General features: G+C 36.4%; 1 protein-coding gene across 2 annotated transcripts in view; it reads left to right on the top strand.

Moving 5' to 3' along the window:
- Positions 1–27798, top strand: part of LOC126356234 (uncharacterized) — a 47523-nt gene that overhangs the window by 18258 nt on the left and 1467 nt on the right. Inside the window, exon 4 of one of the 2 annotated variants that reach the window (XM_050007090.1) lies at positions 18257–18300. The exons of the other annotated variant lie outside the window; for it this stretch is intronic. Within the exon in view, the coding sequence (XP_049863047.1) occupies positions 18257–18300 (44 nt within the window). The remainder of the gene's footprint in view (positions 1–18256; positions 18301–27798) is intronic. 2 annotated transcript variants of the gene reach the window in all.

Below are 27798 nucleotides of genomic sequence, written 5' to 3'. Positions count from 1 at the left end.
ACCTGTAAAGAAACATTTGAGAACAAAGTTTGACATTTATGTTTTTACTTTACTATTTTTATTTTTGGTTTCTTCATTGCCCTTGAGTATCTGGACACAAACTTTGGTGCCAGTGACAACATTTAAATAACACCAAAAATCTTCCGGTTTTTGAGAAGCCTTTTCATAAAATTCAACTGTGGTAGTAGCTGAAGGCTTGTGTTGCCCTTTAGAACAATCAAATGAATTTCATTCACCAGGTCTTCATCAGTATTTTATGTCTTTTTTTACATTTGTCATGGAGTAGTTTAGTAATTATTTATATTTACATTTATTTATTTAATCATTCATGGTCTGTAGATCCAGTATACAAGAGAATTGTATGGATTGGAATGAGTCATAATTAGACATGAGAACACAGCTTACTTACATATGCCAATAGTCACAAATTGCAATATGTCCAAAGGAACTAAATATGTTAACAATTACAAGCTTAGGCACTTCCTAAAGTAAAACAGACATACAACAATGTAATAATAAAGTAGCCCATATCCTTAAGCAATACCCCCTGCTTTCTATCAGTTAGGTATGATCAAAGTCACATTCCCACTGTGCCACTTAAAGCTTCATAGACAGTTTTTTAAAGGAGGATTTCATGGTTCACACAACTGAAGACCTCAGTATAAATCACAGAATATACTAACTGAAGCTAATCTATTGTTCAGTGCTTATAAAAAATTATTGGTAAATGAAAATATAGCATCATCAGTTGACAGACCTGACAGGAATCTGAACTAAGATCCCTTTTGATAGTACTCCAGATGGTCTTCATTTTATTGTTTGAGTTGTCTATTTCAGATATAGTGTGTAATGTTTTAGAGCACTTTCTAACTCTTTTCAGTATTTTACAATATGATCTATAACATTCTTTTACAGTAGGCTCATCAGAACATCTTTGTGATGTATATAACTCTCTTTCTGTCTTACATGAATTTTTTTAATTACTGCTTCAAAAAGGGACATGAATTCATCTATGAAGAGGATGAATTTAATATTAACATTTCTTTTTTTATATACTGGGCTCCAGTCAATCTGCTGCAAGAGATTATTGCAATTTTCTAATGTCTCCACATTTGTTGTTCTGAAAGACCTAAAAACTGGTTTACATTTAATACTCAAACGTATGTTATTAAAAGTAACCAACTGCCCATCCTGGTCAATCAGACTGTAATGATCACCTTCTTTGTTTCTTGTCCTCAGTGTCGATGTACTGCCCCCCCCCCCCCCCCCCAATAGTACACAATTATATATATAAGCCTCATTAATAGTTTTCAGGCAAACCTCCACATACTGCTACAGTAGTTTACTATTGAACACCTACGAGCATTAAAGGCCTAACCACAAAGTTTGCTGTTCTTGAAGAATAGAAAGGTACATGTGGAGCAGACACCGACATTGTTTCAAGACATGGCCTAATTGTGTAACACTTATTTCACAGTTAAGTTGAAGCATTGTTGTTCTAATCAACACAGGTTTTTCGTCTGTAACTTGGCCATGGACTGACTGGCTCATGACCAAAAATTGACTCCTTATTTATATCATAATAATTGGTACTGAAACTACAAATTGTTCAAAGCTAACCTTACTGAAGTTACAATTAAAATTTAACTAATTAAATTAACCAAATACATTGAAAAATTCATTCCTTTTAACAATTTCTTCAAGTACAAGAGTTTGGTCAAATTGTTTGTTTAAATCATGACATTAACAAACATAAGTATGTAAACAATACTTTGAACAAAACTGTTAATTACTTTGGAACTAATGAAGAGCTATCTTTGCTAACATGTTTTCGAATAGAGCCAAATAGACCCTTTAAGAGTACTAATAGTTGTTCCTTCAAATGTTTATAACTAGTACAGAATTTATATTTGTTTATACATCAACAGTATACTTATTGATTTCCCTGTATAGTGAAAGATACTAACTAGTAATAGTCAAAATAAATTAGAAAATCAATTACACACATAAAACTAAGCACAATATTATATCTGGTGATACATTTTTTAAAACTGAGGGCCAACCTTTCACTTTTATGAAAATGCAGATTATACTCATGTATGTCAATGGTAATCAGTCAAAACTGAAAAAAAAAATTTAAGGAAGCAGATGGAAAAACAAGAGGGGAAGTAAAAATATCCCAGCTTGTTTCATCACAAGACCATTTAGAATATGACTTACAGTACTGTGGCTACTACTAACCTTATGAATAAAGAAGTTGTCAATTACTGGAGTTAGATTAAAGGTTTGTAACAAATGTTCTAGTTCTCTTCTATTGATGTTGTCTGTAGGGAAGTTTACATTAAAGTCACCCAGAAGGACTAATGGCTTAACCTTTGAATATATTTTTTACAAAACTGATTCAAGCTGTCTTAAGAACACAAAAAATTTCCCTGCAGGACCCCTATATATTGTCACCACTATAACTGACCTATTATCAGCAAAAATTTCAGATCCACAGGCTTCAAAATGAAAATCTTCACAATGCAGACTCAAGTTAAGTGATCTATGAGGTATATCCATTTTGACATATATTGCAGCACCACCTTTCTCTCTATTAGCTCTAGAGTAACTATCAGCTAGGACATAACCCTCCAATTGAGGTATCAGCATGTGAAATACAATAAATGGTCTTGGGCTCTGGAGTAATTTTCATTTATGTTGAGGGCCAAAAGCTCCATTTCATCTCTAAGGCTCGTGATATTTTGATGGTATATACATAATTTATCATTCATAACAGATTTCAAGTTACAGTGTTTGGGGGTTAAATTTATTTAGAAGTCTTTTTACAAGGACTGTAGACCATGGAGGGTTCCTCATACCGTGAACTCTCCTAATAGGTACATATCTGTTCAGTGATTAGTCAAACATTCTTCTGAATGTATTATTCCTCTACATGCTCCTGTCCTGAGCTAAATGTTTGAGTTCTACTTAGAGTCATGACAGTACTGCCTCTTTGTGCAGAAGTAGCAGTAGTAGTAGTGTTAGTAGTAGTAATGGAAGTAGTTTTATTAATCCATGGACATCTTTTACAAGGATACTGGACATATCTTGGTATTAAAATTTATGAAAAAAGGAAGTAAAATCATTCATATGTACCAACTCTCAGGTACATGCAGGGCTGGTGTGACAAGGATGGGACAGGTAGTCAGTTATAGTAGGAACTATCCTGGCATTTGCGTTAAGTAATTTTGGGAAATAATTAAAAACCTAAATTGGGATGGCTGGATGAAGATTAGTACCTCCACCCTTTTGAATATAAGTCCACTCTGTCTGAAATAGTTATTTGATAACATAAAGCCTGATGCTATACCATTAATTCATTTCTCATTCTCAGTCACTGCATGCACTCTGTTTGATAGCACTACACACACTGTTTTTATATTGCAAATTCCCATTTGCTAACCTGAAAAACTGAGCCAGTAACTCTCTATAATGAATGAGATGTTGAACTCGGAAAAAGGATGAGATTTTAATATTATCCATTTCACAGTTATTGAAGTATTTTTTCCAGAAAAGAAAAAAAGAGGAAAACACAGTGTGATAGTGTAAAGTGGATGTATTATTAGTTATTTGTGTTACATTTTTCCCAAACCCCTACTCTGTGTTATCTGAGTAATCCTTCAGTGTATAGCATATGTTCTTAACAGGTAATTTTTATTGCATTTTCAAATAACTTTGTTTCAGTAGTTTCTTTATAATCTTTCAGCAATTTATTGTAAAGTTTTATTCCTTGGAAGAAAATGTCATTTTTAGTTTTATGTTTACTTTCTTGTTAAATATAAGTTCAGTCTACATACTGTACAAAGATCATTGACAGAGCTGTCTGCACAGTACTTATCAATGTTATTTTTGATGTATGCAATTGATCAGTAAATATACTCACAGGGCACAATTAAAATATCCCTACTGTTTTGAACAGATCTTTAGAGTGCGCTCAATTATTATTTTTCATTATTATTCTTATGGCACTTTTCTGCTGTGTAAAAATATGTTGACAATTTATTCCCAAAAGAAGAATATTGTTACTAAGAACTGAGTGTATATATGAATAGCATGTAACTGGTAGACACTCAGTTACGAACTGGATACACTATTTAAGGGCATAATATGCTTGTGATAGTATGAGACACACCCTCCACTGACATATAACAATATAGTTCAGGAAATGGTCAGTGATATATTTTACATTGTATTTGGGGAGTGAATGCACCCTCAGGTTGATAGCAGATGAGACATCAGGCAAGGGGTCCAGGTAGAGGCTCTGAGAGCAATGCAGTGGTCACTTGATTTGGCAGCTATGGGGCAATTTTTGTTGTATAAGACCATACTGATGAGTTAAATAGACATGTTCAGTATACATTGTACTTTTATTTCTACCAGTCACAATCATTCTAGAAACATTTAATAGCAACACTTTTTGAAAAATGTATGAGAACATCGTAAGGTAATGACATTTTATTTGCAAGTATCTTTGTGTGTTCATACCACTTAAACTGAGAGTCAATTTTCATGTCTATAAGTTTTACATTTCTTACACAGTCAGTAGAGGTACCATCTACATTTAAATTAACAATCTCATTTCCCCTCTTTGAATTGAAATGACTGGCATCAGTTTTCTTTATGTTAAATAGTTATTGCCTATTGACCAATTGTAAACTTCTCTTATACACTACTGGCCATTAAAATTGTTACACCACAAAGATGACGAGCTACAGACACGAAATTTAACTGACAGGAAGAAGATGCTTATAGCTTTTCAGAGCATTCACACAAGGTTGGCGCCAGTGGCAACACGTGCAATGTGCTGACATGAGCAAAGTTTTCAACCAATTTCTCATACACAAACAGCAGTTGACCGATGTTGCCTGGTGGAACTTTGTTGTGATGCCTCATGTAAGGAGGAGAAATGCGTACCCTCACATTTCCGGCTTTGTTAAAGGTCGGATTGTAGCCTATCGTGATTGCAGATTATCGTATCACAACATTGCTGCTTGCGTTGGTCGAGATCCAATGAATGTTAGCAGAATATGGAATCGGTGGGTTCAGGAGGGTAATACGGAATGCCGTGCTGGATCCCAATGGCCTCGTATCAACAGCAGTCGAGATGGCAGGAATCTTATCTGCATGGCTATAACAAATCGTGCAGCCATATCTTGACCCCTGAGTCAACAGATGGGGACGTTTGCAAGACAAAAACCATCTGCATGAACAGTTCGACGATATTTGCAGCAGCATGAACTATCAGTTTGGAGACCATGGCTGCGGTTACCCTTGATGCTGCATCACAGACAGGAGCGCCTGCGATGGTGTACTCAATGACGAACCTGGGTGCATGAATGGCAAAACGTCATTTTTTCGGATGAATCCAGTTTCTGTTTACAGCATCATGATGGTCGCAACACCCTACAGTTCAGCAGGATAATGCATGACTGCATGTTACAGGTCATGTATGGGCCTTTCCAGATACAGAAAATGTTTGACTGCTGCCCTGGCCAGCACATTTTCCAGTTGGCAACACTGTGCTAACGTGGACTCTTCAAGTATTTGCTGCAATAAATAATTACAAAAAGCGTTGTTATTAAGCTGTTTCTAAACGTTTACAGTTGTTACAGCTATAATCTAAGTGTTGTTAAATTAGTGGAAGTGTTAGTGAAGTATAAAATAAGATTAAGTGGGATAAGAAGTGTATTTTTCTTCTCGCGCCTGTAGCTCGAATCCTAGGCCTAGTTTCACATGCGCGAATCATAAGTAAGCAGTGAATTAAACTTATAGGTAAATGTTTCCAGTTGGTATAAATATAATATAAGTGTTGTTACATTCGTGGAAGTGTTAGTGAAGTGTTAAAGGAGATTAAACAGGGTAAGAAGTTTATTTTCCTTCTCGCACCTGTAGCATGGATTTTAGGCTTAATTTCATGCACAAGTATCGTAAGTAAACAGTGACTTGAACTTACATGTAATCACCAGTTTTTTTTTATTCAGTACTCTTTCATTTTATTTATATCTGAGTGAATAGTTTCCAGGGCCCTTTTTTACGTTTTAGTCAATACTTAAATCAGTTTATATGATTTCTGTTTTTACCATGAGTGAGAAGTGTGTGACATGCCGTAGGATCATTAGCTCCGGGGTGTGGTGTGATGGGTGCTGTAGTTTCTTTCATTGGAGCGAATGTAGTGGTGCGGAAAATGGGGACATAAATGAGGCTCACCAGTGGTATTGAAGGATCTGCAGTAGAGGTAGGAAAATACTGGAACATGAATGGAAAATTGCAGCTCTTCGAGCTGCAAGGGAGGATCTAGACAGGTTAAAGAGGGAGTAGGGTGAACAGAGGTGGGAAGTGGCAACAGGTAATAGGGGGAACAGGCAAAGGAGAGCATCTGACAGCTTTTTCATAAATCTTGAAAATAGATTTGACCTATTGCCTCAGTCAGAATCGGATGAGCCTCATGTAGCTGAAGCTGTAGAAAGGGCACAACAAGCTTTCAAGAACTTGAAAAAGGTAGGGAAATTTGTAAAGAGAAAGAAAGTTCTGTTGTTAGGTAGCTCCCATGGTAGAGGTCATTGCCAACTACTGCAGGAAAATCTAGGTCCAGGGTACCAAGTCACAAACTTTTTCAAGCTTAGTGCAGATCTGGGGCAGGTTACAGAGGATGTAGGTTCTTTATGCAAGGATTTCACAAAGGAGGATGCCGTGGTTATAGTGGGTGGTCCAGGAAATAGCATTGACAGAGACTCTGAATATTCCATAGAGAGTGACCTGGTGAAGATAGCATCAGCAATGAAGCATATGAATGTGGGATTTGTGTCTGTGTTGAGACGCCATGATCAGCTTCATTTGAACTCTTCCGTCGGGAGGGTGAACTTGGTGTTGGAGTGGTTGCTTAGGACAGATATAGGGTCCCATATTGGTTTGATTCCTGCGGATGCTATCGATAGGTGGGACTACATTAGGCATGGCCTTCACCTCAATAGGAAAGGGAAGGGAAAACTGTCTGGGTTGATGGCAGAAAACTTAAGGGGGGACACTGTGGTAAAATATCAGTGGTCACAGGTGTCAGAGGGATGCCTTTTTTAGGATAGGGAAGAGGGAAAGAAAACGAGTTTTAAGAGAGATTGTCAGACACACACAGTTTGAGAAAAAAGATGAACAGGAGTCATATTTGAGCATACAGCCTCCATTTAAACAAAGTTTAACAGAAAGTAATCAGAAACTGCCAGTTCATCTTCGCCAAAGCAGTTATAATCCCATTAGTATGCAGTGTCTGTTATCTTTATTACACCAGAACATTCCGGGACTCAGAAATAAAGGTGATGAACTACTTATTTGTATTGATGAAATGAATTCGTCTAACCAAACTGACATAATCTGCTCCATGAACATCAAGTGACCACTGGTATAGATATGTTAGACATTTCAGGATTTTAGCTAGATTTCTACTTCTGCAGAGTAGATATGGATGGAAGAGGAGTTGCCACATTTATTAAAAACTGCCATAAATTCAAGAACATTGATATTAATAAATTCTGTTTAGAGGAGCATCAAGAAGCATGCGCAACAGAAGTAGAGTTCCATAACAGATTGTATATAATAGTAACTATTTACCGAGCACCTGTAGGAAATTATGATCTATCCATAAATCATTTAGAAGCTCTTTCGGGTTATTTAACAGGAAGAAACACAGAAATTTTGATTGCTGGTGACTTTAATACAGATTTTCTAATACAATCTTCCAGTAAACATTTACTGCAGTTGTGTTTCAATCTTACTCACTCTGTAAACTTTCCAACTAGGATCACTAAATCCCCAAGGACAGCCATTGATAACATTTTTATAGACAAATCAAAGGAACAAAATCATATCATAAAACCTGTAATAAATGGACTATCAGATCATGACATGCAGCTCCTTGTTTTAGATGTAAATACAAAGCAGATTATCAAGACTGCTAAATCTGAGTACAGGAGAGTAGTCAATCAACCAAAAATTGAGTGTTTAAGAAAACTGCTCAAAGATATGAACTGGAAAGATGTTTATAGTGCTAATGACATGAATGAAAAATATAACACATTCATGAACAATGTCAGTACCATGTTTGAAAACTGTTTTCTTCTAAAAGTTACTCATATTAAACAGAAGTCTATAATGAAACCATGGATTACACAAGGAATAAAGATTTCCCATAAGACAAAAAGGAAAATGTATCTGTTGAGCATGAATAGCTCCAATGCTGATGATTTAGTTAAATACAAGGAATACTGTAAAATATTAAAAAAGTAATTCAGACATCTAAACAAATGCACTACAAGAAGAGGATAGCAATGTCAGGGAACAAAATAAAATCAATATGGGGTATAATGAAAGAGAAGACTGGTAGAATCAGAAAGGAACAGGAGCAAATGCATTAAGGGTAGATGACACATTAGTAACTGATGGGCATAGTGTGGCAAATCTATTTAACAAGTACTTTATATTCGTTGCTGATAGAATAGCATTGTCAGGATCAGTAAATAATGCCCTTGAATATCTGAAAGTATCCTTCACAATTAGCTTCAGGTACATGAATACGTCACTCACTTCACCAAAATAAATAACTTCCATAATAAAATCTGTAAAAACAAAGCATTCTAGTGGTTACGATGAAATATCAGCAAACTTATTTAAGGCATGTTCTTGTGAGTTTAGTACAATTCTAAGTTACTTGTGTAACCTGTCAATTATAACTGGCACATTTCCAGACACTAACATTGGTGGGGAGGCTTGCATGTCTCAGTGATACAGATAGCCATACCGTAGGTGCAACCACAACGGAGGAGTATCTGTTGAGAGGCCAGACAAACGTGTGGTTCCTGAAGAGGGGCAGCAGCGTTTTCAGTAGTTGCAAGGGCAACAGTCTGGATGATTGACTGATCTGGCCTTGTAACAATAACCAAAACGGCCTTGCTGTGCTGGTACTGCGAACGGCTGAAAGCAAGGGGAAACTACGGCCGTAATTTTTCCTGAGGGCATGCAGCTTTACTGTATGGAGAGCTGCATCAAACCAGTCTCAGGACTGAAGACCACAACAACAACAAAATTTGCAGATGTTAAGCCTCTATTCAAGAAAGGGGATAAAGAGATACCATCAAACTACAGACTGATTTCACTTTAGCCAGCATTCTCAAAAATTTTAGAAAAACTAATGTACAGGCAACTTCTCAACCATCTGACCACAAATAACATATTATCAAGAACACAGTGTGGATTTCTGAAGGGTTCTGATATCAAGAAGGCTATTTAAACCTACAGTGAAAATGTACTTAATTTATTAAATAACAAATTACAAGCAGCAGGTATTTTCTGTGATTTGCCAAAGGCATTTGAGTGTGTGAACCACAACATCCTTTTAAATAAATTAGAATTCTATGGTGTCACAGGCAGTACTGCAAAATGGTTCAAGTCATACCTCGCTGACACGAAACAAAAGGTGTCAGTGCAAGGGACTAGTGAATCAAGTCATCAGTCATCACTAGAATGGGAAGAAATTACTTGTGGTATCCCACAAGGATCCATCTTAGGGTCATTGCTTTTTCTTGTATACATTAATGATCTCTCGTCAGTTACACTGCCAGAACCAGAGTTCATTTTGTTTGCAGATGACACAAGTATTGCAATAAATAGTATGTCGAGTGTAGTTCTAGGAAGATCTGCTAATGATATTTTCATGGATATTAATAAATAGTTTAAAGCCAACTCACTGACATTAAACTTCGAAAAGACTCACTATAAGCAATTCAGAACCTGTAAGAGGTTTCCACCCAGCATGTGCATAAAGTATGAAGAAGAGCAGATAGAAGAGGTTGACAGTCTTAAATTCCTGGGATTACAACTTGATAATAAATTCAGTTGGGAGGAGCACACCACAGAACTGCAGGAACGCCTTAACAAATCTGTATTTGCAATTCAAGTGTTAGCAGGCATAGGCGAAATAAAAGAGAAAAAGCTTGCATACTTTGACTACTTTCATTCCATACTGTCATATGGTATAATATTTTGGGGTAACTCTTCAAGTAAAACAAAAGTTTTCAGAGTCCAAAAGCATGAAATACGTATTATTTGTGGAGTAAATTCACAGATGTCCTGTAGAAACCTCTTCAAAGAACTGGGTATACCAACTACTGCCTCTCAGTATATTTACTCCATTATGAAATTTGTCCTAAATAATATCCGTCTTTTTCCAACAAACAGCTCAGTTCATACATACAATACCGGGAACAAAAATGATCTGCACAAGGACTTAGAAGCACTTACTTTAGTTCAAAAAGGGGTCCACTACTCAGGAACACTCATCTTAAATAATTTGACAGCAAACACAAAAAATTTAGTTACAAATAAAGATCAGTTTTGAAAGGAGCCTGAAAGACTTACTAGTGGCCAACTCCTTCTACTCCATTGACAATTTTTTTAATAGAAACAAATGATGTATTGTACATATTCATACTAATAGTATTGTTATTTCAGCTTTAAAATAATAATAGTAATAATAATAAAAAAATAATAATAATAATATTGACATGTTCCACATCCACGAGGAGCTCCTCAGCACGGATCTGTTGAACAAAACACTAATCTAATCTAATCTCTCACCAACTGAAAATGTCTGGTCAATGGTGGCCTAGCAACTGGCTCGTCACAATACGCCAGTCACTACTCTTGGCAAACTGTGGCATCGTGTTGGAGCTGCATGTGCAGCTGTACCTGTACACGCCGTCCAAGATCTGTTTGGCTCAATGCCCAGGTGTGTCAAGGCCGTTATTATGACCAGAGGTTGTTGTTCGGGTACTGATTTCTCAGGATCTATGCTCCCAAATTGCGTGAAAATGTAATCAAATGTCAGTTCTAGTATAATATATTTGTCCAATGAATACCCATTTGTCATCTGCACTTCTTCTTGGTGTTGCAATTTTAATGGCCAGTAGTGTAGTTTCATTTGTTTCCTCTGCAAGAGGTTCTCTTTTTTTTTGCAATGACTATAATATTACTCTCACCAGCAAGGAGAATTTTTCCCAGTAACTAACACTACTTGTAAAGTCATTGATGTACATAAACAACAGCATTGGTCCTAATATGACACCCTGAGGAAGTTCTATATCGATGTTTTGGTTGTGATAAATGCTTTACTACGAATTTAGGCATGTTTGATGTATGTGTTATCTCTACTCTTTGTACCCTATCTGCTAGGTGTGATCAGAACCAGTCATCAGCTACCCCTCTTATTGCTTATGTTTCTAGTTACTTAGAACAATCTTATGGTCAGCAACATCAGAAGCCTTTGAAACATCTAAAAATTTTTGTTTCTGTACAAATGTTAGTAGTTCATCTAAGTTCACTGGCTTGTTGTTTTTTAGTATTTGTACAGTTTTACTGACTTCATGCTATCTGGTTGGTAGTAACATCTTTGTACTTAGTTACGTGTTTATTTAATGATGTTATGTTTGTTTTAGAAAAATTTGTTGTAGCTTCTCTACAGTACTTCGAAAGTTAGGGGTCACATGGAGGCATACAAATAATCATTTTCACCTCACTCTATTTGTGAGTGGAACAGTAAAGGAAAGGAAAAGTTGTGGTACAAAGGAACCTCTGTCTCACAACATACGATGACTTGCAGTGTAGTATATGTATATATGTAGATATAGATGTTATTAAAAGTTTTTCTGTTGCTCCCTCTTTCTTTTTTTATGACCTAGCAGACCACTTTGCTTTTATTCTCTATATTGTATTTTTGCAGCAATCAGCACCTTCCTGTGAATCTATTTGTATTATGATAGTAATTTAAGAACTTTGTCTCATTATGACTCTTTTTCACAGAACAGGTAGCTCTTAAAGGTAAAAAAAATGAATGGTTCGAATAAAGGTAGAGGAAACAGTTGTGTTAATATATTTCACCAAAATATCAGGGGATTAAGGAACAAAATAGACGAACTGATAATTTGTTTTGAGAATATTAAAAATACAACAGAAGTTGATGTACTGTGCCTGTCTGAACATCATATAACTACGCAAATAGAAAATGTAAATATTAATGGGTATAAACTAGCAACTTATTTTTGTAGAGACAATATGGAGAAAGGAGGAGCTGCCATTTATGTTAAGAGGGAACATGGTTTTAAAAACATAGAAACCGTAAAATTCTGTGTAAAACAGCACATTGAAGTTTGCGCTTGTGAGCTTGAATTGGACAGTAGTAAATTCATAATTGTGACTGTGTATAGGTCCCCACTTGGAAATTTTCAAATGTTTCTTAAAAACCTAGATCTCTTGCTGCGTTATCTGTCAGAAAAAGGAAAACACATTATCATTTGTGGAGATTTTAATGTAGATTTTCTTAAACACTCAAGCAAGAAGAACGACCTTGAACTATTACTTTGCTCTTACAATCTGACATCAGTCATTGATTTTCCTACTCGTATTGTACAAGAAAGTAGCACCCTGATAGATAACATTTTCATAGACCAAGATAAATTAAAAGAAGTAAGCACCTATCCTATTAAGAACGGGCTTTCTGATCACGATGCACAGCTACTTTCAATTCATGACTTTGCTCCATACAGTAATGTGAAAAAAACAAACAAAATAATACGCCCAATTAACCATATAACAATTCAACAATTTAAGGAAAGCTTGAAACGGCTAGACTGGGAGGATGTTTATCGGGAACCTGATGCAAATGTTAAATTTAACTTATTCCATGATAAACTTGTGGGTATATTTGAAAGCAATTTTCCTAAGAAATTAGTGAATCATAATTCAAATAAACTTGATAAAAAACCATGGCTGACTAAAGGGATTAAAATTTCTTGTAGCCGGAAATGGGAACTATACCAAGACACTAGAATAAGTCGAGATGAAGAAAAGCTCAACCATTATAAGAAATATTGTAATATACTAAGGAAAGTTATAGAAAAATCCAGAAGTATGTGTATCAAGTCTGAGATTAGCACCTCTGATGACAAAGTTAAAACAATATGGAATATCGTTAAAAGGGGAACAGGGCAACCAAGGTCACAGGACAACAGTATTACTGTTAAGCACAATGAAAAGCTTATAAATGAAAAATAACAGGTTGAAAATATTTTTAATAATCATTTTATAAATGTAGTGGAAAATATAGGCACTAGCTGCTCACCAGATAGGGCAGAACTCTATATGAAAGAGGCATTCGCGGTACAAACAAATGAAATTGAAATCCTACCCACCTCACCATCTGAAATTAAGAAAATAATAAATTCACTTAAGAATAAAAACTCACATGGAACTGATGGTATCTCCAATAGAATACTAAAATCTTGTCCACACCTGATAAGTCGAGTTCTTAGCCACATATGTAATAGCTCATTGAATCAGGGAATATTTCCTGACAGATTGAAATATGCCATAGTTAAACCCTTGTATAAAAAAGGTGACAAGACAGACGTCAACAATTATCGTCCTATTTCACTTCTGACATCCTTCTCAAAAGTGTTTGAAAAAGTAATGTACTCAAGAGTAACTTTACACATCAGTGGGAATAACGTTTTAACAAAATGTCAGTTCAGTTTTCAGAAAGGTGTTTCAACAGATAGTGCTATACATGCTTTCACTGATCAAATTTTAAATGCTCTGGATAGTAGAACATCACCAATTGGGATTTTCTGTGATCTCTCTAAGGCTTTTGATTGTGTGGATCATGAAATCCTCTTAGATAAGCTGAAGTACTATGGAATGAATGGTTCAGTACACAGATGGTTCACTTCATATTTAACTGGTAGAATGCAGAAGGTTGAAACAGTAAACCCACATAGTACACAAAGGGCATCAGATTATTCAGACTGGGGATGTATCAAGAATGGGGTACCACAGGGTTCTGTCTTGGGGCCTTTATTGTTTTTAATATATGTTAATGACTTGCCTAATTATATTCATGAAGATGCAAACTTGGTTCTCTTTGCAGATGACACAAGTATTGTAATCAAGCCTAAAAAGCAAGAATCAGCTGAGGAAAATGCAAATAATGTTTTTCAAAGAGTTATTAGGTGGTTTTCCGCAAATGGACTTTCATTGAACTTTGAAAAAACACTGTACATACATTTCAGTACAGGGAAAGGCATAACACCGGAAATAAATATAGAGTGTGTGGGAAAATCTTTAGCTAAAGCAGATTGTTCAAAATTTCTGGGTGTCTGTATTGATCAGAATTTAAACTGGGAGACACACATTGACAATCTACTGAAACGATTGAGCTCAGCTACCTATGCTATTAGTGTCATTGCAAATTTTGGAGACAAGCATATCAGTAAGTTAGCTTACCATGCATATTTTCATTCGTTGCTTTCTTACGGAATCATCTTTTGGGGCAATTCATCACTAAGAAAGAACGTATTTATTGCACAAAAACGTGTTATCAGAATAATGTCTGGGGCTCATCCAAGATCATCTTGTAGACAATTATTTAAAGAATTAGGGATATTGCCAGTAGCTTCACAATATATATACAGCCTAATGAAATTTGTTGTTAGTAACCCAGATCACTTCAGAATTAATAGCACAGTCCACAGCTACAATACTAGGAGACAGGGTGACCTTCACTACCGTTCATTGAATTTGACATTGGCACAAAAGGGGGTGAATTATACTGCCACAAAGATTTTTGGTCACTTGCCAAACAATATCAAAAGTCTGACAGACAACCAATCGGCATTCAAAAGTAAGTTAAGGGAATTCCTGAATGACAACTCCTTCTACTCCATAGATGAATTTTTAGACATAGGCTAAAGAAATACAGTAAGTATTAACAATTGTACCGTATATAAGACTAACAAAGATTATTTGGGATAAATGAATCTTTTGTACTTTGACACGTTCCACATCATTACGAAAGAATCGTGTTCATGATCCATGGAACAAGTAATATAAATAACTAAACTAACTAAGGGTTTGTGAGGACTTCTTAATACTTTCTGTTACCAAATGGCTTTTGCAAGACATTAACACTAACGTGGTACCATCAGAAATGTTTTTCCAGTGTTCGGTATAAATAATGTTGAGAATTTAGTGGCATTTACATTGGTGTTTCTATAAAATTCATCCCATCTTTTGTTTATTAATTCTGTAGAGAAATTTTATGTTTTGATTTCTGATAAAGATCTTTTGTAGGCTTGCAATTTTATTCACACCTAATTTTACTGTTGTTATTTGGCAGAAAAAGTCTCATAGTCCAAGATCTTTTACAGATGCATCACACTTCTCCCTGTCCATATCTGTGGTCACATGGTTAGTTACTGGTGTAGTTATTGTAGAAATTATTGTTGCAGTATTGACCAATAGGGGCATGCCAAAGCTCTGAATAATGTTTATGACAGTGCCACTAGTTTCATTTATGATATCTGTTTTTATGTTAATGATATCACACAAAATTATGTTGACATTTGTACTTGAAACTTTATTTAGTATGTATGTCAATTTATTTAAAAAGTGTCCACACTACCACTGATATGATGATGCATAATCAAAATTATTAATTTCATGATAATATCAGGCCTGTTAATTCAGACGTGGATATTTCGAGTTATTGTCTTCACTTACTGTACTAACGCCATGTCATGATTTGAACTGTGTTCCTTTTCTCATCTTTGAAGTATTCCTACAGAAAGAGCCTGTCTATTCATACGACAAGAATATTACTTGCTGGATTTCTGTGTCTAAAAATGGTGCTCAGTGACATAAACTACCATGAACTCCAGAGATTGGAGCTCAACTTCAAACTATTACCTTTTAATTTCCATTGATTGCATGTTTTGATGAGGGACTGTTAAGTTAGTGAAATGCCTCACATTACTTTTACCTATGGTCATTTCATGTGTTAGAATCTATCTTGTGAATGATTGTTTCAGAATTTTTTAAACTGCTGGACATACTCTTTAGGTAGAGGAACCTGTTGCAGTTTTCTGAAAGGAGAAATTTTCCTGCTTTCACCTCCTAATCATATCTCAATAACAACTGTGATGATGATGATAATAATATTATTAATAATAAAGCAGTCTGTGTCCTACCACTCACCTGGACAACTGATAGGTGACCCCAAAGGTTTTTAAGTTCGAACCAAGGATGTGCAAAGATTAATTCCATTCAGGAACATATCACTCTTCTCCACACACTCCATTTTCTCTGTTATTCTAAGAGAAATTGGTGTGGACATGTTAAGGCCACTCCATAACTTGTTTAAAAACATTATGAATCAAATTTCCCAAAAGTATTTCAAAAATTCCTGAAAAATGTGGAAAATTTGGATTTTGTTAATAAAGCACACTTGTTCTATAAACTAAACAGACATTTATTTATTTATATCTTCTATATGTCCGCAGCTCGTGGTCTCGCGGTAGCGTTCTCGCTTCCCGAGCACAGGGTCCCTGGTTCGATTCCCGGCGGGGTCAGGGATTTTTCACCTGCCTCGTGATGACTAGGTGTTTGTGTCGTCTTCATCATCATCATCAATCATCCCCATTACGGTCGGAGGAAGGCAATGGCAAACCACCTCCACTAGGACCTAGCCTAGTATTGCGGCGCGGGTCTCCCGCGTCGCTCCCCTACGCTCGGTAAACGGAGTATGGGACTCATCATCATCATCATCTTCTATATAATGAAAACATGTTGTGAATGAACAGACATTAAACATCACTTTATTGTAGAGCAAGAGTTGGTAGGAGTTGGGTAATTTTTATGATTAGCAGCAACAATCTGTAAAACAAACTCTTTTTCAGATTCATCTTTTGTGAGAATGTTGCTGTAATCTTGAACAGATTTGATACATGTTTCCTCAGAGTCATTCATTACAATTGATGGACATTTTTCATTTCCACATTTGTAACAAGTCTCATCATTCCACAGTGAGAGGTCTTACTTGCAGAAGTCAGTAGAAAATCTCCTGAGGAACTGTTTCATATTAGAAGTTATATAAAATGAGAAAGCAGTCTTTGTAAAGGAAGAAAAATTACTTTTTTGCCAGTACCTAATGTAACTCCTTAGCTGATTTTTTTCTTGTTACTCTTCTTCACATTTGTTTACTTGAGGCATACCCTGAAACATATTTGCTTAAACATAATCATCAAATAAGCATGAAGTTAATTTCAAGAGCTAAGAACCAGGGATGTCTTTCTGCTTATTTCATGTCCAGTCTACTGATTTTAAGGTTTCTTTGGTGAAGTGTTTGAACTGACAGTTGTCATTGTAATGTTAAAATGAGAAAACAGCTGCAAATCCTCAAATATGAAACATGTAAAAGGAATATTCTGATATGTATTACTTGACATATGAACAGGAAATCATGAGAATATCCCTGAATTGCTTCTGATAACAAAAACCAGTTTGTTACATACAGTCAGTGGGATAACTAGGAGATGGCAGAGGGGGGGGGGGGGGGGGAGGGAGGAGGAGGAAAGAGTCACCAGTTTTGAGTCAGGAAAGAAAGGCAAAAGAAAAAGGAAAGAGAGAGTGCAAAGAAGGAGAAGGAAGAAAGTGAAGTAGAAAAAGAAAAGCATGAATGGGAGAGCACTAAAATTTCAATGTGGTGGAAATGTATGAAAGAAAATTATTAGCAAATTAGGACTCAACTGTGTTGATTAAGAGTCTGTAACAGCTTTCACTCCTCGCACAGAATTGCTTGCTTCTTGTTGTCAGCTGCTAGATAGACTCACTATTGTTATGCTAAGTGAACCAACAAAACTAAAGTGTGAAGGATTTATTTTGATATTAGTATTTGTTTTTTGTAGCTTTCCATTAATCAGCAAGGAAAAAATGAAAATGGAACTGCATTATAATTGCAAGTATTGTTGTTCTGGGCTTTTTGTTGATACAAGTTTTGAATTGTATTATACAAAAAATAGTTATTAAAAATTGAACCCTTTACTTAATTGTAAACCAATGTTCACCTCAATAAATGAATAAACAGTTAAAGCTCCATCATTGGGTGATGCCAGCAGGGGCAAGAGTGGGGAAATGGAGTTCCTGAGGGTGTGGGGATCAAAGAGGGAGGATGGATTTGAAGTCTGCCCTGGGCACCAGTTACCATAGGTGTGCCACTGTGTACATCCAAGCAAGAAAATAAAATTATTTTTAAATTGTACTCTTTATGAGGCAACAGGAACTGATCTTTAAAGTGTAAACTGCCTTTGCACCTAACTGACTGCTGTTTCTGTATGGACAGGTGGTGGTCAAGAAATCATCAGGTACTTTATTACCACCAATTATGTAAGTCTCTTATAAAGTTTTATCTCGGTATCTTTATATCTTTTAGATAATGCCATTTCTGGACAAAGAGATGGAGCCATCAGTGTGCTAAAATAGCTTTTCAAAACTAACCCAAAAACATTGTTATGGCAAAGGAGGTAAAACAAATCATAACTGAACATTTTTAGCTGTACTATGTTTTTTCTGTCATACTGCAGCAAAGTGCCTGAATTTTGTCAGTTATAACCCACTTCTCAACTGTTTGAGAAATTATTCTGAAGTTTTTGAAAATTTAGAGACTCCCAGAAACTGTTACACCACATGATCAAAAGTATCTGGACACCCTCAAAAACATATATTTTCATATTAGGTGCATTCTGCTGCCACCTACTGCCCGATGATCCATATCTGTAGTCATTAGACATCATCAGAGAGCAGAATGGGGCACTCTGCAGAACTAACAGACTTTGAATGTGGTCAGGTGGTTGAATGTCACTTGTGTCACACGTCTGTGTGTGAGATTTCCATACTCCTAAACATCCCTAGGTCCATTGTTTTCAATGTGGTAGTGATGTGGAAACACAAAGGGACATGTACAGCACAAAAGCATACAGGCCGACCTTGAATGTTGACTGACAGAGACTGCCAACTGTTTAAGAGGGTCGTAATGTGTAATAGGCAGACATCTATCCAGACAGTCACACAGTAATTCCAAATGGAATCAGGATCCACTGCAAGTACTATGACAGTTAGGCAGGAGGTGAGAAAACTTGGATTTGATTGTCATGTGGCTGCTCATAAGCCACACATCATGCCGGTAAATGCCAAATGACACCTCACTTGGTGTAAAGAGCCTAAACATTGTATGACTGAACAGTGGAAAAGTGTTGTGTGGAATGACAAATCACGGTACACAATGTGGAAATCCAATGGCAGGGTGTGGATATGGCGAATGCCTGGTAAACGTCATCTGCCACTGTATGTAGTGCAAACAGTAAAATTCGGAGGTGGTGGTATTATGATGTGGTCATGGTTTTCATGGAGGGGTCTTGCACCACTTGTCATTTTGCATAGCACTATCACAGCACATGATGTTTTAAGCACCTTCCTACTTCCCACTGTTGAATAGCAATTCGGGGATGGTGATTGCATCTTTCAACACAATCAAGCACCTGTTCATAATGCACAGCCTGTGGCAGTGTGGTTACACAACAATAACATCCCTGTAATGGACTAGCCTGCACAGTCTCCTGACTTGAATCCTACAGCACACCTTTGGGATGTTTTGGAACGCCGACAATGTGCCAGGCCTCACCGAGCAACATTGATACCTCTCCTCAGTGCAGTACTCCATGAAGAATGGGCTGCCATTCCCCAAGAAACCTTCCAGCACCTCATTGAACATATACCTGGGAGAGTGGAAGCCAATGGAGGGTGCCATGAACTTGTAAGTCATTTTCAGCCAGGTGTCCAGATACTTTTGATCACATAGTGTACTTGCCTTGATAAATCACTGTTATTGCTGGTCTGTCAACTCTTACAGCATATGTGAGTGCTGGGAACAGCTTTCCATCCCAGTGTAATATTAATACTTGCCAGTAACTAATGTTGAAATTGTGCCTTATTTCTGTGTGTCTCACTTCACAAACTTGTTTCCTCACATACCGAAAATAAAAACAGTTCGTTACTAGGTTTTCAGTACCATGGTCAAAAACTTTTGCAACAGTAATTAATATATCAATACTATTTCAATAACTGATTTTGCTCTTATCAGAAATGTAAGAGAGATAGAGATTAAAGAAAAGCACATTCTTTGAACTTCTGTTGCTGGCTCTGTTATTGCTGTTGCTAACAGACAATTTTTCAATGTCATTGTGAATGTTACTGTTTCTGCTGACTGATGTTGAAAGGTGTGTTTTTGATGCATCAAGCTTATAGTGTCAAAACAATGTTTCCTTTCATTATAGGTCCTTTCCTTCCTTGAATTTTCATTGTAGTGCAGTTTTCTGCTGCTCATTTGCTTTATTCTCTTTAATTTTTGTTTCTTCCGAAGCATCTTTCACAAGGATATAACCCACTCAAAAGGGACATTGTTATGCCATACCAAATTCCATCCCCTTGACATGAGTCAGATCTCCGTGGAAGACCCAAGTGCAAGACCCAACCAGTTCACCCACCCACCACATCCTACTTTAGTTCCATCACAGGCTTATTCTATGTCATCAGAGGCAGGGCCACATATGAAAGTAGGCATGCCTTGTACAAATTCTTCAGCAACTTTTATACATCTTGAGGACTTAACCACCAACCACATGTCCACCCAATTAATGTTCACCTCTAAACTATGGTCAAGAGCACTTCTGGGATCACTTTCCTGCAAAATCTTCTTCAGCTCTGAGTTTCACTGGATAAATTTTTAAAGGAATACACTGCCATGTGAGTTTTATTGTTTATTTAAGTACAACCTAGGTTTTGGCCTTTAATGCAATTTTCAAGTATTTGCCAAAACCAAAAATTGCAAATAGACCGTGTAAAATTTCAAAAGATATAAAATGTCTTCAATAGATTAGGTTAGTATAGTAGTGCTGGCAAGGCAGAGAGCAGGATATGAGAGAATGGGAGAGAGACCAGAAGACTTCTGGTCATTCTCCCATTATCATAGATAGTGTGAAGATGTTTAACATTAACAGTCATATATCTATGACACTTTGTCATTGTAGTATTTGGTTATTCTATTACTCATACTCTTTGATTTTACGATCATCAAGTTTTAAGGACCTGTGCTATCTTTTATTTACCAATGTAAGTCTGTTTTTACTACATATGACATGCTCCTACGATTATTTACTGATTTGTTACAAGATAGTGCTTTTACATCTGGCATTTTGTGGGGAGCCAATATTTTTCTTAATTTATGGTCAATTTTGAACTTGTCAGCATGTTTAAGAGTCCTGCAATATATGTTAAAGACATAAAATGTAAGTACATGTTTCATAATTATGCACTAATTTACATTCATTGTTTAAGACATTTTACATCTTTTGAAGTTTTACATGGTCTTGCTGTATGCCATTTTTGTTTTGTTTTGGGTTGTGCATAAATAAACAATAAAACTGTCAGATGGTGGTGTGTTTTTTAAAAAAAAAATGTTGTATGAGTGTTGGTCATCAACATAAAAAGAAATCATGAGATAAAGTTTGTCAGACTGCTGTATAGATATTATGGGAAATACTGCAATAAGGTGGACTAGGCAATTCTTCAAATAATGGGGCATTACCCACACCTATTACCAAGGTATCCAATACTATGATCTGCTCCAGTACTCACAAAATTTAACGTCTACCTGTTGGCATCTTGACTGTACTAATTAGTCATCTGGAAGTGTCAGACACTTCACATTACCTGGTACCAGTCTAATTTGACGGAGAATAACTATGGCAGTAGTGGCTTCATTTCAGATAATCAATAAATACACCTCATTTCTTAATAAGTGACACAAATAGGCAAATGTTTCCTACAACACAGTACATAATCAGAATTCCAAATTATTTGTACATTTGCCCAAAGTAAAAATCAGAACACTTAACACTGTTTCTAAACTGTAGACAGTAACTCATAGAGTCACATGGGTGCACTGGATGCATTTTTGCTGATGATAGATTACCGTGGATGGCAACTGGACACGTTGTTGTTGAGACTGTCCAAAATGTTGCTAATATATTAGGCGCAGACTTTTTCGTAGCACTAACTGTGCATGAGTTCCTGCTCTTTTGCCTAGATGTTTCCTTGTGATTTCCAAGCCTTGACCGACTATTTTTGGGTGGGAGTTATTTTTATAAAGACTGATGTCAGAGCATTTTGTGATTTTTGAAAGTAAACAATGTTTTGAAAAGTGGCTAGTTCACATTCTCCCAATTCAGACGAGTTGTAAGTTATGAGTCACTTGGTTTAAAAAACGTGTAGTAATTTGGAAAAATGCTAAATATTCTTGAAAACATTTTATTCACCTGCATTGGGAATATCCCATTTACAAGTACAGGTGCCATTTTTAGATTTATAATCATCAAAAATTTATGCAAATTCTTTTGAATGACTTAATTAATTAATGAAAAGCATAATCTGATTCAGAAGATATAGATCAATAAAATTATATTGGTAAAAAGTGGAATCTGGCAGGCATAATGATATAACTACCAAAAGTAATTTAGGTGTGTTAAGGCTTTGATTACAGTTACCTGAATGCTAGTCTTTCTCATGATTAACATACCTAAACTGACTAATTAACTCTGTCAAAGATCCCTATCTTGTACTGTAGTGAAGTTTGCAGTTGTTAATAACTTTTAATTAACATGGTTTTTAAGGAAATTAATTATACTAACGAAATAAGTACATTGAGCAGCAAAGTCAGAATAATGATTTTAAGTGAGGCAAAGTGTAATCAAAGTTTTGATAAATCTGAGTACATATTATACAAGTATTTTGTAGATAATTGAATAAAAAAATGAAAAATAAGTAAAAAGCTTAGTAACAGGGGTTTAATAAGATGAGACGGTAGGTTCCAGCTTGCTCTGTTTTACAGAATTTTTGACACAGTGATAAAACTAATTCCTGAGAAAAGCATACTTGATTTGAATGGCTGCTTCACAACCATCATAGCCCTCTGGGTCATTCTCCCCATACCAGCTTCTCTGAGTATTGCAGAGTTAGCTACCCTTGCAAAACATCCCTCAATTCTGTAATTCCCCTGCCCCACACTCATCTCCACCCTTACCCCCAGGACCCTATCTTCATTCTCCCTGCACCCAAACTTTCTACCCAACAGTTTCCACTTTGTCTGTTCTGTCACCTCTCTCTCAATACACTTCTCATTGACATTGTGTACTGCTCAAACTCACCAGTGTAGTGCCTACGCCAATCTGTCACATTGCTAACACATTCAGCTGTGGTCTCACCCTTCCAAATTACTGTGTCGCAGGTGTTTGGATGGCTTTCGTGTCAATGAGCTCACCACAATGATAATGCAGGATGTTTTTTGGGCCAACAGGTATGAAGAGCCAGATAGATGGCTGTCATAAAGTCATCTATTTACTATATAAAGTAAAGCAGTCAAAACCTTTTGTTGCTGCACTCTCCACCTCTTTATGCAAGCTGGTCCTGGACAGTGGTGTGTTCTTATGCTTTGGGAGACAGCCAGTACACAGAATCACGATGCTAGGCAGGTGGCACCAGTGTAAAAGTTACGTTGTTAGCATCTTGATGAGTGCAGTGCCATGCCAGGCTCATGCAGGTGGTCAACACACAGCTACAGTGAGCTCTGTAGCAATTCAGTCCCACAGTATAGTGTAGACTTGTGACTCAATGCAGGAAGCATAAGAGCAAGAAGGTGAACCAATGACCCAAGCACAGGGCACAGCAACAATGGCCCATAGATGCAAGGATGCAGTAGCAGAGTGCACACATGTAATACAGGCAAAGAACTATCAGCAAGTCAGTCCCAAGTACGAGCCATGGACTTGTGGGTAGGTGCTCTGAAGTCAATAGATATCAGCCAGCAATGGACCCTCAGCTGGGAGGTACCAATACAGCTCCCACTGACATCAGAACTAGGCATAGCTTTAGTCCTGCAGCTAGCAGGGGTGGTGTTCATTGGCAGTGTGCTGGGTACCCACATCAGGTTCTAACAACCCTACCAAAACAGAGGTCAGCATTTAATAATGACTGTGGTGTTGCTCACGCTGCTAAATACTGCATTTTCAGCAACAACAGTCATATTATGTGGCAGGTGTCATTAGAGCACAGTTAATAATGTCATTTCATGTAATGTCCGCCCCAGTAGCTGAGTGGTCAGTGCGACAGACTGTCAATCCTAAGGGCCCGGGTTCGATTCCCGGGTGGGTCGGAGATTTTCTCCACTCAGGGAATGGGTGTTGTGTTGTCCTAATCATCATCATTTCATCCCCCATCGATGCGCAAGTCGCCGAAGTGGCGTCAAATCAAAAGACTTGCACCAGGCGAACGGTCTACCTCGTCACACGACATTTCATTTCATTTCATGTAATAATTAATAAACTAGGCACTCATATTTTCGTGTTTCCCACGCTGGTCTCGTATTATCATGGCTCAATCGTTGAAAATCTAGGTGGTTATGATTCCAAGCTCGGATGCAAAGAGGCCTAGGCTTTATCCTCCTATATTCAAAAGTTTTGTAGAAGCACTTCACAAAACATTCTTCAAGATTAAACCTTCCAAAGTTAGCACAATGGTAATGTAAAAAAATAATCAGCACTCCAAATTTAAGTTACATTTCCTTTTAATTACTTTTATTGCAATATCATCTAAACACAAAACATCACTTCACAATACAAAACATACTTGAAAACATCTTCCTGACAGTCACTGTTAAAGTTCACATTTTGTAACTTGACTACAATATGCGTCTTTCCTACATTATATCCAAGACTTGACCTTTTCAAGGTCCGACTCTCTAACAACTTAACAACTAACTAACTATCGCTTACGCACCCAAAAATCAGAGTTACAAGTATCAGTCAGTGACTTGGGTTGTGCTTTTGAATGGGATAATATGAATCACTTATATGTGAAATTAGAGGCTGTTAATGGTGGTGTTTTATCATAAATGGCAACAGACAGATTTTGTTTCAGTGAATTTAAGCATTAATAAAATTGTTTCAATAAAAGCAGTCCTGATTGCATGTAAGTTATTTATTTCAGTCAGAGACCAATTTTGATCTCTTATAGGAAATCATCAGCTCATTTTCTTCTGTTAAAAAGAGTAATCCACTTTCTTTGGGGTCAAAGGACTTGAAAACAATCATAAGAATGATGTAATATAAAAATATAGCTGATCTACCCTTGGTGACAGGCAGACGGTAGCATGGAGTAGCTGCTCAGGAGAGGCATGAAGAACACTGCTGAATAAAGATCAGTTGCTTCTAGTTTAACAGTGAAAGCTCCATGTACCACCTCTGACATAACATCACTAATAGCCAGTGGTTATGAGACATGGCTACATTCTGCAGAATCTATTTACAAAAATTTATATTGATTAGAGGTTTGCTCATAGAATAAACAGCTATGGGCATTTTAAATATTATGTACAAGTTGTACAATTTAAAAAGGTGCAAAAGAAAACTTTATCCAGTGACACTGACTCATTTAAATGTAAGCTGCCCTCTACAGGGACTTATGGTAGATGTGAACATAGCAAAGATGGTTGGTAGAATGACAACTGGTAACCAAGGAAATGAAATATGCTTCAATATGTTCTTCTGTCTATCAAAGACATTGCAAAACCCAGTTGGAAGGAAGGACACCAACCAGTAACAAAGAAAACAATATTGAAATCAATGATACTGTCATTTTGACATGTACCTATTATGTGTATGTACACACACAATTAGCTGCTTGTTATATCATTAGGGTTGAGTAGATGTAATGTTATCATCGAAAAGCCAAGCCATTGTGTGCAGTAAAATAGAAGCATAAAATGTTATAGTCTTGCGTACAAAGTTTGTTGTACTTTTGTAATTTGTATGCAGGATTGTAACATTTTATAGGTATGCTTCTACCTTACGTGATATAGTGGCTTGGCTTTTAAACAATAACATTACATCTACTCAACCTTAAGGATATAATAGGCAGTTATTTGTATGTGTATATATGTGTAATAGGTACACATCAAAATGTAGCAACAGGTAACTCCACAACATCTATGACTGATGGCAGAACTAATTGATTCCTATATTGTTTCCTTGATCACCAGTTGACGTCCTTCCTTCCAATTGAGTTCTGCAAGATCTTTGACTGATGTTAGAACATACTGAGTCATATTTCATATCCTTGGTTACCAGTTGGCATTCAACAAACAATCTTTCCTATGCTTTTGTCTACCATAAGTCCCTGTAGAGGGCAGCTTATATTTATATGTGCCAGTTCCATTGGGTAATAATTTATTTGGAATTTTTATAATCTACATCTTTTACATAATATTTAAAACATCCATAGCTGTTGATCATATGACAAGACTCCTAATAATTGTTTTTAATAACTTTCAGATGTCTTGACCACATTTTTTATTTTTTTTTTTTTGAAATAATGTCTTATGTCATTCAACATTCCATCAAAGGCTAATGTTGTTTTGTGTTGTACTTTATATCCTTTGAAAATGAAAGAATCCAAAACATGTAAGGCATTTTTGAAAATAATGAAAAGTGTTGTCAAGAAATTTGAACACTAGTAAAGTGTATCCAAATGGCCACTTTGCCTCAAAGCATTTTCATACAAATTGCAGCAATTATATTGTTGTTAATGGGTTCTGCAGAATATAGTCATGTCTCACAACCAATGGCTGTTAGAAACATTATGCCAGAAGTGGTGGGTGGAGCTTTCACTATTGTACTACTAGCAAGTGAGTCTTATTCAGCAGTGTTCTTCACATCTCTTCAGAGCAGCTTGTTCCATGCCACCATCTCATACTATCACCCAGGGTATATCAACCACACTTTCATATAATGTCATCCGTATTTAAGTCCTTTGCCCTCTTAGCAAGTGGATTACTCTGTTTAACAGAGCAAAATGGTCTGATAATGATCCTATAAGAGATTGAAATGGGTTTCTTAATGAAATAGATAACTTACATGTGATTAGTAACTGCATTTATTGAAATAATTTTATTATAGTTTTATGGTTTGCTATTTATCCATGGAGGATGTTCAAAAAAATTTAAGCATTGTTGAATATGTGTTTCTGGTGAGGACTGTGCAGGATGATCAGCAGTTGTCATTAGAGGAACAAATCATGGAAACAGTCCACAACATGATCCTCACTGATTGTCAAGTAAAAGTGCAGAAGGTAGTAAACACAATGGGGATTGTGTATAATAGCTTACATCAAAAGGCGATGATGAAAAAAATGGTCAGCTCAATGGCTGCTCTGACAGCTGATGGTGAAACACAGACTAGTGTCATTTTCATCTGCTAAGGTGTCTTTTGAATGGTTAAAGAGAGATTGGAATGACTTTTTGCCTCATTGTATCACCACTGATGAGAGCTGGATTCATCATTGTACTCTAGAAACCAGGAAACAATCTGACAATGGGGTGGTTATGGTGTCTCTGCTTCAAAGAAAGCTGAGATCATTCTGTTGGTAGGAAAAGTTATAGTGACCATTTTTCTGGAATGAGAAAACATCATATTTATTGACATAGAAAAAGAAAAAGTGATCACTCGATAATACTACACCATTACGACAAGAAACTGAACTAAACTTGATTTGTTTTTGACAAAGAAGAAAAGTCAGAGTTAGACCATGGGCCAATGGATTTATATAGAATTGTATTATGAATTACTGTCACATTCTAACATCATTTCAGCCACCTGTCCTAATATCTTTGGGGTATGATACAATTCTAGTACTTGTCTTCTATACTAAAGTACCTAAATTTAGACGAAGTGGAGAAGGCATAGCTGGATTAACTGTACTTAGCTTTCTGATGATGAA

This window comes from Schistocerca gregaria, chromosome 1, assembly GCF_023897955.1.
Source record: "Schistocerca gregaria isolate iqSchGreg1 chromosome 1, iqSchGreg1.2, whole genome shotgun sequence".
Lineage (NCBI taxonomy): Eukaryota > Metazoa > Arthropoda > Insecta > Orthoptera > Acrididae > Schistocerca > Schistocerca gregaria.
Note: the sequence above shows the minus strand (reverse complement) of the source record. Positions and strands in the feature narration are given on the sequence as shown.